General features: G+C 38.1%; 2 protein-coding genes and 1 pseudogene across 3 annotated transcripts; 2 read left to right on the forward strand and 1 right to left on the reverse strand.

Moving 5' to 3' along the window:
- Positions 1–3,251: 3,251 nt before the first annotated feature.
- On the reverse strand, positions 3,252–5,543 carry LOC106371167 (UDP-glycosyltransferase 74E2-like). Its single transcript, XM_048743464.1, has 3 exons — positions 4,677–5,543; positions 4,338–4,459; positions 3,252–3,904 (listed from the first exon to the last, which is right to left on the reverse strand). Exons 1-3 carry the CDS (start codon positions 5,319–5,321, stop codon positions 3,310–3,312), a joined length of 1,362 nt encoding a protein of 453 aa, XP_048599421.1. The 5' UTR covers positions 5,322–5,543; the 3' UTR covers positions 3,252–3,309.
- Positions 5,544–5,758: 215 nt separating this feature from the next.
- On the forward strand, positions 5,759–8,943 carry LOC106370174 (BTB/POZ and TAZ domain-containing protein 3). 2 transcript variants are annotated; one of them, XM_013810233.3, is made up of 5 exons: positions 5,759–6,693; positions 7,260–7,495; positions 7,694–7,824; positions 7,907–8,527; positions 8,610–8,942. In XM_013810233.3, the coding sequence occupies exons 2-5, from the start codon at positions 7,265–7,267 to the stop codon at positions 8,737–8,739; spliced, it is 1,113 nt and encodes a 370-aa protein (XP_013665687.1). In that variant the 5' UTR covers positions 5,759–6,693; positions 7,260–7,264; the 3' UTR covers positions 8,740–8,942. The 2 variants fall into 2 exon arrangements, with proteins under 2 accessions (XP_013665687.1, XP_048599422.1); XM_048743465.1 differs by lacking the exon at positions 5,759–6,693 and having other exon boundaries at positions 7,229–7,495; positions 8,610–8,943.
- A 1,479-nt stretch (positions 8,944–10,422) lies between these two features.
- Positions 10,423–12,720, forward strand: LOC106370173 (annotated as a pseudogene).
- Positions 12,721–14,114: the final 1,394 nt, after the last annotated feature.

Below are 14,114 nucleotides of genomic sequence, written 5' to 3' on the forward strand. Positions count from 1 at the left end.
CAAACTAAGTCTCACATTGGATAATTAGACAAAGAGTGTCTAATATATAAAGAGATGTCCAACTCTAATAGTACGAGGTCTTTTGGAAAGAAAACCAAAAGTAAATCCATGTGGGCCAACCTCTAAAGCACAAAGTAGACAATATCGTATTAATCGGAAAATATAGAGTTGGATATGGGATTTTCCAATCCCAACAAAAACGACATTAAAAAGGTACAAAGTGAAGTTTAATTCGTAAACGGCTAAATGTAGCGCCATATGGCCTTTGACAGTGGATAAGGCCGTCACGTTTTAGCAGCCTTTAGGGTGTAAATTTCTTCTTTTTAAAAGTTTCAGGTGAATTTTGTAAAATGTTCCTTGTAGATTGGTATGGGGAACGGTTTGTGGGTGTGTATAGTCAGTCAACTTTATGAAGTTTCAGGTCAAATTAGAAAAAAATTTATTGGCAGGTAGTCAATCATTGAAAGCGAAATTGTGACTAAAAATGTCACATAAAGTTAAAAACATGGCTGACACGTCTTGATTAATAACATCTTAGAGCATGAATGGAGAGCATATAATAAGTGGTCGATACACACCAAGTGGAAGGACTGCTTCTCACACGCATAATCGATTGAAAAAAACAAGAGAGAGGTGAGAGAATATTTCTCTCCAGTGTCTCTCCCCTTCAACCCTTCTTAACCTAATTTCCGCTGTCAACCTTGTTTCTCCTTTGGCGGTCGGCGAGCCACCTTCGCTGTCGACCTCCCACCTCTTCCAATTTGCGTAAGCTTCAGTCTCTAGCCCTTTCTCCCTCTGTTTTCGTTACCTCCTCTCTGCCTCAACTTTCTGGATCTCTGCTACGGTGGTCTTAAACAGAAACTTGGTGTGTACTAAGTTTCTCTGGAAAGTTGGCGAGGAGGTCTTGAACAGATCGGGCACTGGGTCCTTGCTTCTCTGGTAGAGCGGAGAACCGCTGTCGGATCTGGGTCAGATTCGTTTTCTCAAGGTTTGGCGGAGCAAATCTGGAGCGTAGCTACCTCCACTATGCTCCTCCCCAATCCTTTTGCTCGGTTCCTCTACACTCCCAGCGCTTCAAGGTTTTGTAGAGCCTCTCCTCAAAGAGCGATCTTTCGAGAGCGGTGGAGTCGAGACACTCTGCTGAGGGCCTCTGAATCTAGTTTCAAGTATCATTTCCATGGCTCTCTTCTGTCCATATGGTTCAGTTCTCTATCTATTTCAATTAGGGTGATTGGAGGCTTAGGGTTCTTTGAGGACAGTCCCGATGTCTCTATCTCTTGATATCTGACGATTGAGACTTGCCATTGGTGGGTCTAGCCTGTTTTGAGAGTCCTTGGACTTCTCCTGTTCTTCATCTCCGTCTGCAAGCTCCGGTTTGTCTCTTCAGACAGCTTTGATGTGTTAGCTTATTCTTTGGGTCGCGTGGTCGGATTGGGGAGCGTTATACCGACTGCGCTTGACCATCGTTCTTGTGCTCTATTTTCAAGTGAAGACAACTAGGCACAGTCAGAAAGCTACTTTCCGAGTGGCTTTGGGTTTGGTTTCAACGAAGTCCCTCCTCAGCTTGCACCGGAGTGTAAGCCAGGCTCTCCGTTGTCGCAGCTTGAGAGACCTTCGGGTTAGTCTTCGGCAAACCGTTCCCGCTTAGCCAACTCCTCTTCTCAGCCGGTTTCGATCAGCAAAAAGATTAGGAAGCGCTTGTGTTAGGGGAGCTTAGTTGATACTTGTTGCTTAACCTTAGTTCTAAGTTTGTTGTTACAATATCCTTAGATCTTTCCTTGATGCTATAGGTTCTTTTACTTTTTTTGCGGCCTTTAGGATCAGATCAGCTCTTGAGCAATCTATGATTCAATTTCGATTGTAATCAAACTTTCATTATTCAGTTAATGATATTTACAATTTAGCAAAAAAGAAGGACTGCTTCTCTATTTCCATTCAACAATTTATTTACGCTAACGTTAGACTGCTTTTTTTAAATGATAAAATAATAATGAACCACTAGCAGTTCTATTATATGAACAAAAGTTACAGAACCACTTTCTACAGTAATATATAGCAAATCCACTGTTCGTACTTTTTCTTTTTTAACTATAAGAAATAATATTTATTTGTGATTGTAGTATGTTTTTTATATCCTTACTGTTTCGCACTTGTGTTCACGATATATCATTTGAAAATTACACTACTTTATCAAAAAACAATATTGTTTTTTAATCATCCAAATTATATATATATATATGTGTTAAAACTAATTTTCTATTATATTCTGAATTAAAAATTTATATTCATTTCATTTTTTAAATAACCATAAAAGTAATTAAAAATCTAAATAAAAAATTAATTCTTAACGAAATTATTTTAAATTTATTTTATACCGCTTTTATCAATTTCAATGCATCCAAAACCAGGCACATATTTAATTTTAAAACTCAAAATAATAATATATATACTTAAATCATTTTTCTTATATTTGAATAAAATTATATAATTTTCATTTGTAAAGTGTTTTTAAAAATAAATAGTATTATAATTTCTGTAGATTAATTTAGATTTGTACAGTACTTTGAAATATCTTTTATTCACTTTCACCATTCAAACATATGTTTTGTACCGCCAGATCCGCTTGATCCACTTTTGTTCCGCTCAATCCATTCTTGTTCCGCTTGATCCGCTTGGTCCGCTAGATCCGCAACGCTTGATCTGCTAGATCTGCAACGCTTGATCCGATTTCTCCATTCGGAGCCTTAATTAACTCAAAACAAAACAAATTTGACGATAATTAACAGTGGAAAACAATCTTACTCTTTAATTTATAATTTTGAAGTAGACAATTACTTTCTAAAAACAGATTTAACTGGAAAATCTAGTGGAAATATCAGCTATTACAAAAAATTAAAATAATGAAAAGACATATGAAATGGTAAGAGAAGTTTCAACCGGCGCAACTTTCAGGGCTGTAACACCTGTTACCAAAATGTTGGTTTAAATTTGTAAAGAAGAATGAAATCATTTTATCATTTAAAATTATTTTTTCTCTCTTAGAAACCTTAACATCTTCTTGCCGATGAAGATGTTCTAAGGGCATGATTAACCCCGGTCTCTTAGCCAGGATTCTTAACTTATGATTTGACACTTTTATTTTAACATTTTTCAGTTAAAAAACGGTTTTTATATCTTTTATTTAAGAGACGGTTCTTAACTTTTCCAAGTTAAAATCTAAGAAAAGTTAAGAACCGTCTCTAAACCGAAGCTAAGAATCCCAATTAAGAGACTGGGTTAATGATGGTCTAACATCTCAAATTAAACTCTTCAATAAAACATAGAAACAAACTCATCGATGCTCTTATCAGAACTACCTCCTTCAGAAACAGCTTCCAGAGCCAACACTTTCCACTTCTCAGCATTCCTTCTCATCTCTTTCCCTTTCTCTCGTTCCATAACTTCTCCCACACATCTCACAATCTCATCTCTTCTCACAAACCCATCAGCTTCTGCCTTAACCCTAACCCCAACCTTCCACACATCCTCCATGAACTTAGCATTCGTTGGCTGATCTGTCCAATGAGGCATACCAATCATTGGAACTCCTAAACTCAAACCTTCCAACGTCGAGTTCCATCCACAATGTGTCAAGAAACAACCCACAGATTCATGGGCAAGAACTTCAAGCTGCGGACTCCAGCTCACAAACAATCCTTTCTCACCGATTTCCTCTACATAGCTTTTTGGAATCTTGTTCATCTCTGTTTCTCTCACAACCCATAAGAAGAAACATCCGCTCTGTTTCAGACCTTCTGCGAGCTCCATCATTTGATCTTCTTTTAGAATCACCAGGCTTCCAAAAGATACATAGACAACTGACTGACGCTTCTTTAAGTTTAACCACTCCATGCATTCAGTGGATTTTGATAAGTTTCTTGGGCTTCCATCTTAAAACCAATTGGCAATTAGTGGATTGGCCCAAATTCCTTATATATTATTCAAGTCCCTTTCATATATCCGATGTGGGATCTTCTCTCCAATACCCTCCCTCGAGATAATGGTGCGTATAACCATTAATCTCGCAGAATCCATCATACCCCCTCCAAAATCATGCTTTATTTTTCTAGCGATCTCGGCGGAACTGAACCTTCTATGGGCCATCAGCTAATGGGATGATCGGGCCACTGTCCGGGCCGGATTAATGGGTCAGGGTATTGGGCCGGCTCTGATACCATGATAAGTTTCTTGGGCTTCCATCTTAAAACCAATTGGCAATTAGTGGATTGGCCCAAATTCCTTATATATTATTCAAGTCCCTTTCATATATCCGATGTGGGATCTTCTCTCCAATAGATTTTGCAGTGAAGAGACTAAATCCGTAGCTTTTATCTTTAGACTGTCGCTTGTCTAAATACATCGATGGAACCGTTGGTCCTATGTTCAAGACTGGCCACAAGCTTTTAACCCATTTCAACAACTAAAAAACAACAAAATAAAATAAAATAAAACAAATTAATCATAATCATTTACATAGATAAACATATACAGGACGATAATAAAAACAAGGCAATAATTTTTTTTTTTTAACAAATCTAACATTTTATATAATATTTTTTTAAAATATCTCTGATTTAATTCGATATTTTCCTTAAAAGACATGGACATGTTCCTATATATGTGGATATATTCAGTACCTTTTCTTCCAAGTTATCGAAAGTGTTGCACAACAATATGTCGACTCGATCAATGTTTGAGAGCTGTTCGACCACAATCCTTAGTATCTTCGGGTAAGAGGACGATTCACAGACGTAAGACGGCAAATCGTTGGCACTCAGCATAGGAAACGCAGGGAAAGATGCTAACGTCGAGTGACCGTGCTTTGTAGACGGTACGGAGAACGATCCCTTGTGAACATGGTAGTAAATAACCGAGACAAGCCAAGGTTGCGTGAAGAACGAGGCACCTCTCAAACCATGATCATGAGCTACATCAAGAAGCCAAGGCAAGGTGGAGTCGTACACGAGAGCCCTAGGAGGATTCTCCAAGAGTTTCATGTCTTGTATCAACTCCGGTAAGTGTTTTTTGATGCTGGTGTATACTCTGTCGATGTAATCATCGAGGTCTTGTAGCGGGTCCTTGCCTTCTTGGGAGCCACTGGGTATGGGGAAGACAGTGATTGCGTTATTCTCTGTTTTGTAAGGTGGAGAGGGTTTGTCGGAGACGAGAACAAGAGTGGACGTAAGACCCTTTGAGGCTAAGCGTTTGCAGAATTGGAACATTGGACTAAGGTGGCCTTGTACAGGGAAAGGCAAGACGATAACATGAGATCCGTGTATCATTTTTGTGTTTTCTCCTTTGTTATTGGTTATACTCTGGTTTGATGTGTGGAGTGTGTTTAACTGTTTATATAGAGCCAATAAGATTGGATTAGATGATTTTTATTGGCCTACGTCTTTGTTGGGATGATTCCTTGGACTAGAATCCAAGAAGGGTAAGAGTTCTTGTCGACCAAGAAGCGATGATAATGCAATAAACCAATCTATGTTGATATAACAATTGTAATTTTAGTTTTACCTTCTTCTTTCTTTTGTCAACTTATGGTTTTACCAATAGCATGTGATACGATAGGATCGGTTGGTCATCTTCCATGAGAGAAAGAGAGACTGCATCTCAGCTTGTTGGGTTTTGTTTTATGTTTTCTGTGTTAAAAAATATTATTTGACTGGTAGGAATCTTTTTTTTTTTACTGAATAGGAATCTAACTTGAGATCTACAATTTTTTAGACTAATATACTGATTGTACAATGTTTTCGATGCTTTGTAAAAAAAAATAAAAGTAGGGTAACAAAAAAATGTAATATCCATGTGCGTCACTTGAAAACCAAATGAGAGCGACTTTGTCAGAATAATAAATTTTAGTTTTTAGGGTGTTGATGAGATCCCAAAAAAGGTGTTGATGAGTTTATTTGCCAAATAATCAAAAAAAAATAGATTTATAGTGAAAGGCTAGAAAAAGATAGAAAAAAAAATGAAGAGAGAGAAGATGCGTTTGGTTAAATAGTGAATTTAAAGTTTTTATGTATATTAAACTACCGTTTCAATCAACAATTCGAAAAATGTCCATGGAGTTTTGTCGAATATCAAAACCCTATTTATTTCTTTCAATTCTTGTTTTTCTCCTTTGTTTTAAGAGAGCATGATAGGTTTGCATACTGTAAGGCTAAATTTGCTTTATATAATATGCACTCCTTTCGGACCTGGACGTTTATCTTTATAAAATTAAATATGTTGGTTGCTCAAAAAAAAAAAAGGGATAAATTTAAGATATCCCATTAATTGGATTGTTGCCAAAAATAAATAAATATCCATTAATCGGGCTTTAAAATAAAATTATTGGGCCAATGCTAACAAGGATCACTAACTTTGGTGTATACTCTATAGTGCAATTCAAGATCAGCCGCCATAATATGTCTTTCAATCTTTTCTTGGCCGCTATATATAAACGACGACGTTTTGTGTGCAAATTTGCTACTTCCCGCCGCGCCCTTTGGTTTCTCTGTATTGAGATTTAACGACGAAACCACTTGGCAACGAAGCTTCTCACCCTTCGCGTTCATTGTCTCTCCCCCTCTCACTCTCCCCTTACCCTTCAAGATTAATATTATCAGCGTTGAGTTCGTTGTTGACGATTAACGGATTCTCACTCTCTGCGTAAGTGAATGACAATGATTCTTTCCTTTCTTCTTTCTTCTTGGTTAACAATTTCGATTTCTTTGAGCATTTTCTGTCGTTCCACGTTCTGGGTTTTGACTACTTCCTTGAATGACTCAGAATCTTCCGTACAATTTTCACGTTTTGATCTGTTTTATCGAGTCACCAGGATGCTATTGTTCTTTGTTCTCTCGTTTCTTGATCTTCAAAATCTCTGTATTCTCTTTGATGTTCGTTTAAGTATGTTGGCAATGGTCTTGACAATCTCTGTATCTCACCGTTTGATCTTTTTGGATTAAGACTTGCTGTCCAAGTTACTAACTTTGTGTTCTCTGTTTTGCTCAAATGGGATTCTTGACTTTTTTTTACCGAGTTTTGATTCTTCTTAAGCTATAAGATTGCACTGGATTAGGGAACTTGAGAGTTGAGATTTGACTCTTATGTTTCTGGTAGCTTATTGCATTTGATTGAAAGAATCGTTTATGTTCCTTATGAGAAAGAAGAAGAGTCTTTATTGTATATATATGCTTCTCCTGATGATGAGTTGATTATGTTTCATTCTACAGAAACAATGTCTAGTACCAAGATGAACATTCCGAAACCTCCTCCTCTTCCTCTTCCTCGTATAACCTACCAGCGTCCTCAAGCTTCTTCCACAAGGAACCCTTCCAGCTCATCATCACGCCTTGTGCCAAAAGAATCAGTAGCAACTTGGGAAAAGGTTTTCATAGATGGAACTGGAGGTGATACCAATGTTCACACCGAGGACAACTTTTATCTATTAGCCCATTCAAGTATCCTGGTACGTTCTTGTCATAACATGAAGCAATGTGCATGAGGGATGAGATAATTCTTTAGAATAGAGAACTAATTTTTTTTTTCTTTCCCATTTCAAACTCATAGTTACATCTTATTCTACAAAAGGTTTTTTGGATGAATAAAATTTTACATTTATTTTGCATGAGGGATATACTAAACAAGGTGTTGTTGACTTGTGCAGTCTGCAGCTTCACCTGTTATGGCGAACCTTCTCAATCAGTCCAGGGGCCAAAATGGAAAACCATACCTCAAAATCTCTGGAGTGCCTTATCAGCCAGTCTACATGTTCCTTCGGTTTCTCTACTCGTCCTGGTACGTCCTATCCTCTGTGTTCAAATGCTAGTTTCTCTTTTTTTTTGTAAAGCTTGCTTGACATACAAGAAAACACTTGCAGCTACGAGGAGGAAGAAATGAAGGAGTGTGTGATCCCTTTGATTTTTCTCTCGCACATCTACTCGGTTCCATCTCTCAAAAGAGTTTGCGTAGAGGTTCTCGACCAAGAAGGATACATCAACAAGGAGAACGTGGTCGACGTGCTCCTGCTAGCACGAGCCTGCGACGCCCCGAGGATTTGCTTTCGATGTATCTCGATGGTCGTCAAGGACTACGAATCTATCTCTCCAACGGAAGGATGGAAAGAGATGAAACGGTCTGATCTTCTCCTCGAACAAGAAGTCGAGGCGGTTGTCGAAGCGCAGGAAGAGAGACAAGAGAGAAGGGTAAAGCTCAAGGAGAAGAAGATGTATTTGGAGCTTTATGAAACCCTAGAAGCTCTTGTGCACATTTATAGAGAAGGTTGCGTGACGATCGGGCCTCGTGATAAAGCGCTTAAAGGAGGAAGCGAGACGGTGTGTGAGTTCCGGTTTTGTAAAGGTGTTGAAGGTGCGCTTCGACATTTCTTGGGATGCAAGTCTAGGGCTTCTTGTCCTCGTTGCAAAAGGTTGTGGCAGCTTTTTCAGCTTCACGCTTGTATCTGTGATGATGATTCTGATTCTTGTGACGTCCCTCTATGCCGGTAAGTCTCAGTTATAGGTTAGAGATAAAGTCCAGTCTTGTGGAAACTGATTATGACGGTGATTGTTTTAAATCTGTTGTAGGAGTTTGATGGAGAAAATGAAGATTAGGAAGAAAGAAGATGAATCTACAGTGCGATTGCTTGCGGAAAAAGTTATTACAGCCAAGAACAGTCTAGGGCCATTCTCTGCACGTCTTTTTGCTTTGGTATAAGACAGGTTTTAGAGTCACTAAAATGTAAATATATTCAAGGGAAATTGATATAGACTATGTGGTATATTGCGCAAGAAGAAGGCACACAATAGTCTTTGTAAAGAAGTTTTTGCACCATTGTACACATTTGATGTGTAGTGTATGTATTATGTTAGACGTCAAGATATACACAATATTGTCCTAAACGACTTTAAGAGTTTAGAGGAAGACAAACGATGTTGAAATTATTGACTAATGCTATTCATATCATGCTTGTCATGTCTTTAGCATATTTACAGAAAAAAAAAAAATATATATATATATATATATATTTGCTAGCGAATGAAAATCAATCTCTTACAAAAAGATGAGTAATATATATATATATATATATCTTTTGTTAGGATAATGATTTGATATATTCGGCGGGTCATTCGTTTACTTTTGAATTTTGATGGAGATTTGACTTTGCGGTATAGTCAAGATGAGCAAGTAGCTAATATAAATCACTTAATTATTTTCATTTCAGAGTTTACTTTCAGAATAATTATTTTTTTCGTGTTTAAGTACAAGACTTCATCACGTCAAAGTTTCAGAAGATCAGACTAAAATGGAAACCTTTCGTGTTCTCAGTTTGGTATATTCAGCAGCTTTTGCTTTGTGTCTTGTCGTTTCGGTTCCTGCACAAGACCAATCAGGTTATGATCTTCAGAAGTATTGTTTAGTAAAGAAAGCCTAAAATCTTTAACTTCTTTTACGTTGCATGATCACAGGTTTCATAAGCATCGACTGTGGAATCCCAAGTAGATCAACGTACAAAGACGACACAACGGGCATAAACTACGTCTCAGATTCATCCTTTGTCGAGACAGGAGTCTCCAAATCTGTTTCATTCACAGCTCAAAGACAGCTTCAAACCCTTAGAAGCTTTCCCGAAGGTTCAAAAACTGCTACACGCTGACTCCAAAGCAAGGGAAAGGCAAGAAGTACCTCGTAAGAGCCAGTTTCATGTACGGTAACTACGACGGTGAAAATGGTTCTCCAGAGTTTGATCTGTTTCTCGGTGGAAACATCTGTGACACTGTCTTTCTCACCAACGGATCGGTCGTTGTATCCAAAGAAGTCGTTTACTTGATGTAGGGGATGGATTTAATCATCCCACAAGGCCCAAGGAATAAAAGGCCTGGTCCGGACCAGAGAAAGTGATGGCTTGGATAGTCGGCTTAAAAGGTCAGTTTCTCGGCTCGCTTCTACAGTATCTCGAGCCGAGCGACTTCGACTAAGAGGCACCCAGCTCGGCGACCGCTCGGATGAATGCGGGCCTCTCGGCCCGATAAAGAAGGCCTACGAAGACGACCTAAATTAGGTCAAGAACGACACATCAGAGGACTATATAAGAAGAAGGAAGAGGAACGAGAAGAGGATCCGAAATCATCTGACTAACACTTGGCGGCTAGATTAGGGTTTTCACCTTTGCTTCATCTTGCCGTTGTTTGTACTTTTCCGGTAGCTCTCCGAGTTACCGGCCTCTTCTCTGTCGCACTTTCTTACCTCTCTTGTAACCGACTGATTGCCTCTTCCGACCATAATAAAACGTCTTTGTTAAACCCACATCTTCTTTATTACCGTTTTCCGATCAAACAGTTGAGCCGAACAGAGAAAATCTTTGTCTATTTGGGTAACAAAGGCAAAGGAACTCCGTTTATGTCGACGCTAGAGCTTCGGTTTCTCGGGAACGACAATACGACGTATGATTCTCCAAACGGTGCTCTCTTCTTCTCCAGACGCTGGGACTTTGGCTCTCTTATGGACTCACCTGTTAGGTAAAGCTCTGTTTCCAGGACCGGCTCAATGGTGTCGTGGGCCTGGGACAAAAAGAAAAATTTAATTTCAAACTATTTTTTTTTAAATGATATATGTTTTTTTTTCAAAATACCAAAAATATTTTTAAAAATAAATCTATGGAAATAAAAAAAATTGGGCCCTTTTTCTTATTTTTAGTACATGTATTTTTTTTCAAAATAGGATTCTTATGTATTAAGAAATAGGGGGGGGGGGGGGGGGGGATTGGACCCTTGCCCCCCTATATAAGCCGGCCCTGTTTGGTACTCTGTTTTTGCTCTGTTTTGTGTTTTGTTTCTTTGACTCAAAGTTTCGTATATCTTTTTGACATTGAATCAGATACGTTGAAGACATGTACGACAGAATATGGATACCTAGAAACTTTGGATACTGCAGAGAGATCAACACATCATTACCTGTTCTCTCAGACGATAATAGTTACAATCTTTCAAGTTTGGTGATGAGCACAGCGATGACTCCAACGAACACAACGAACCCCATCGCAATGACTTTAGAAAACAGCGATCCAAACGTCAGGTACTTTGCTTACGTTCATTTCGCCGAGGTAGAAGATCTTAGTCTCAGACCGAACCAGACCAGAGAGTTCGATATCCGAATCAACGGAGTCACAGTTCATGCTGCCTTCAGGCCCAAGTATCTTCAGACAAACACTTTTGTTCTAAACCCTGAGAGCCAAACTGATATTGTGTTTTCGCTCGTGAGAACGGCCAAGTCCACTCTTCCACCAATTATTAACGCACTAGAGATCTACATCGCAAATAGTTTCTCGCAATCTCTCACTAACGAAGAAGACGGTAGGACCGTGCTAGTAACATGAACCAACAAGTTTTAGTTTTGTTTTCTCATTTTGATAAATTGTTTTAACATATAGTCAACGCGGTTACGGGTGTAAATACAAGCTATAAAGTGAAGAGAAACTGGCAAGGAGATCCTTGTATGCCTAATGACTACCTTTGGGAAGGACTTAACTGTAGTTATGATAGTCTTACTCCTCCAAGAATCACATCACTGTAAGTGTAACCTAATCTTCATCTCTTCTTGCCAGCTCAAAGATTCTGTAACTTAACTTAAATTAGTTGCTTGGATGCAGGAACTTATCTTCTAGTGGGTTAACGGGCCTCTTATCACCGTCCTTCTCCAACCTCACAATGATTCAAGAGCTGTGAGTTAATCGAATCCATGTTTTTTTTTTTTTTGGTCAAGAATCCAACTCAAGATTAGGGTACCAATTTTTTGTATAGTGTTAAAGATTTTCTTGACTTGAACAAGGCAACTCTATAGTCTTCTTATAACAATTTTTTTTTAAAAAAACTATGTTATCTTCTTAACCGACCGAGACTTATCAAACAATGGCTTAACCGGAGAGATACCAGAGTTTGTGTCAAGACTGAAGTTCTTGAGGGTTTTGTAAGTTCTAAAAATATTGATACAAAGATATAAAAAAAAAAATATAGGTCTATAAAGTTGGACTCTGACTCTTAATAATTATCTACAGATATCTAGAGAAAAACAAGCTAACAGGTTCAGTTCCATCCGAGTTATTAGAAAGATCAAAGACTGGATCACTCACCTTAAGGGTTGGGGAGAATCAGGGACTCTGTACCGAGATTTCTTGCGGAAAAAGCAACAAGAAAACACTAGTGATCGCCCTTGTCGCATCATTGTTCATTCTCCTTTTACTCTCTGGTGTGTTTTGGAAGATCAAGAACCGAAGGAAGAAGTCTGGTAAAAAAATCTTATCTTATTAGTTATTACATATATGTTTAGTTTATCATGGTACCAATTGTTGAAATTTCTCTTGCATAGTAAACTCTGCGGTTGTGAAGGCAAAATCAGAGAACAAGTTACTGTTTACATATGAAGACGTTGTGAAGATGACAAATAACTTTGGTCGTGTTCTCGGCAGAGGAGGATTTGGAACAGTCTACCATGGCTACTATAACAACATTCAAGTCGCTGTTAAACTTCTATCAGAAACATCAGCTCAGGGATTCAAAGAGTTTCGCTCTGAGGTAATGTTAAATCTCAGATACTGATACCAGAAGGATAAATAATCTATAGTTAAGCACTAACTAGACGTTTTTTTATATGCCAAGCTGATGGACAAAACATTTGGAACCTAGGTGGCTACTAAGCGTTAACAAAATATTTATTTATTTATTATATTTTATCGATTTATATTACCAATTTTTAAAAAATTTAATTATAAAATTATTTTGACAATACAAAATCCAAAATCAGACAATTTCGTGGACTTACACTAACATTGTTAGTTGATTTAACCGATTAGACCGATTTTTACAACATTGCATGTATATGTTCATATAGGTTGAAGTTCTTGTGAGGGTTCATCATGTAAACCTCACTGCACTCATCGGTTACTTCCACGAAGCTGATCAAATGGGGTTGATCTATGAGTTCATGGCTAATGGAAACATGGCTGATCATCTCTCTGGAAAGTATGACCATATGTTGAGCTGGAGACAAAGGCTTCAGATTGCACTCGATGCAGCACAAGGTCTTGAGTATCTTCACTGTGGATGCAAACCTGCGATAGTTCACAGAGATGTGAAGACTTCGAACATATTGTTGAACGATAAGAACAGAGCTAAGCTTGCAGATTTTGGACTCTCGAGGAGTTTTCAGACAGAGAGTCGTTCTCATGTCTCAACTCTAGTCGCTGGAACTCCTGGATATCTCGATCCGCTGTCAGTTTTCTCTCTTTTGTCTCCCCAACAATTTAACAAAAAAATAATAATAATTGAATAATTGTTTTTGTTTTGTTTTGTTTGTGTAGATGCTTTGAGACAAATGGGCTAAACGAGAAGAGTGACATTTACAGTTTTGGAGTTGTTCTGTTGGAGATGATTACAGGCAAGACTGCGATCAGTGAGTCGCAGAGGAAACGTGTTCATGTGAGTGATTGGGTGATATCGATTTTGAAGTCTACTAATGATGTGAACAATGTTATAGATTCCAAAATGCCTAAAGATTTTGATGCGAACTCTGTTTGGAAAGTTGTGGAGCTTGCTTTGGCTTCTGTTTCACAAAACGTTTCTGAGAGGCCAAACATGCAACAGATTGTTAAAGGACTGAATGAGTGTCTTCAAAGAGAAGAGTGTGACAAGAATTATTGATGTCAACACCACAAATGTGTAGAAGTAAAGGGGTTGGAAATGAAAAAATGTGGAAAATTTGGAGGTGTTTTTGTAAGTTTGTGCTGTGTATCTTAAAGCCCTAAAATAGTTGAATAATGAGTAATTCTCATGTTGTGACTTGTGATGCAAACTTCTTAGAAGATTGGTTCTCTTGTTTGAGGGATAAATCTGCGGTGTTACATGGCAGTTTTGGAAGCCCATATATCAATTTACCGGGCCAACAATAAAAGTTTTGGAAGCCCATATGGTTTGCTTTCAAGAAACAAAGGAAAAGTAAAATGAGGGAGAGAAGAAGATGGTGACAGGGAGACAAAGACCCAATACCGCGTGGTACCCACGTACTTTTTTGCAAAAAAACGCAGATTCCTTTGGACT

The sequence above is a fragment of the Brassica napus genome, chromosome A10, assembly GCF_020379485.1.
Source record: "Brassica napus cultivar Da-Ae chromosome A10, Da-Ae, whole genome shotgun sequence".
In the NCBI taxonomy this organism is placed as follows: domain Eukaryota; kingdom Viridiplantae; phylum Streptophyta; class Magnoliopsida; order Brassicales; family Brassicaceae; genus Brassica; species Brassica napus.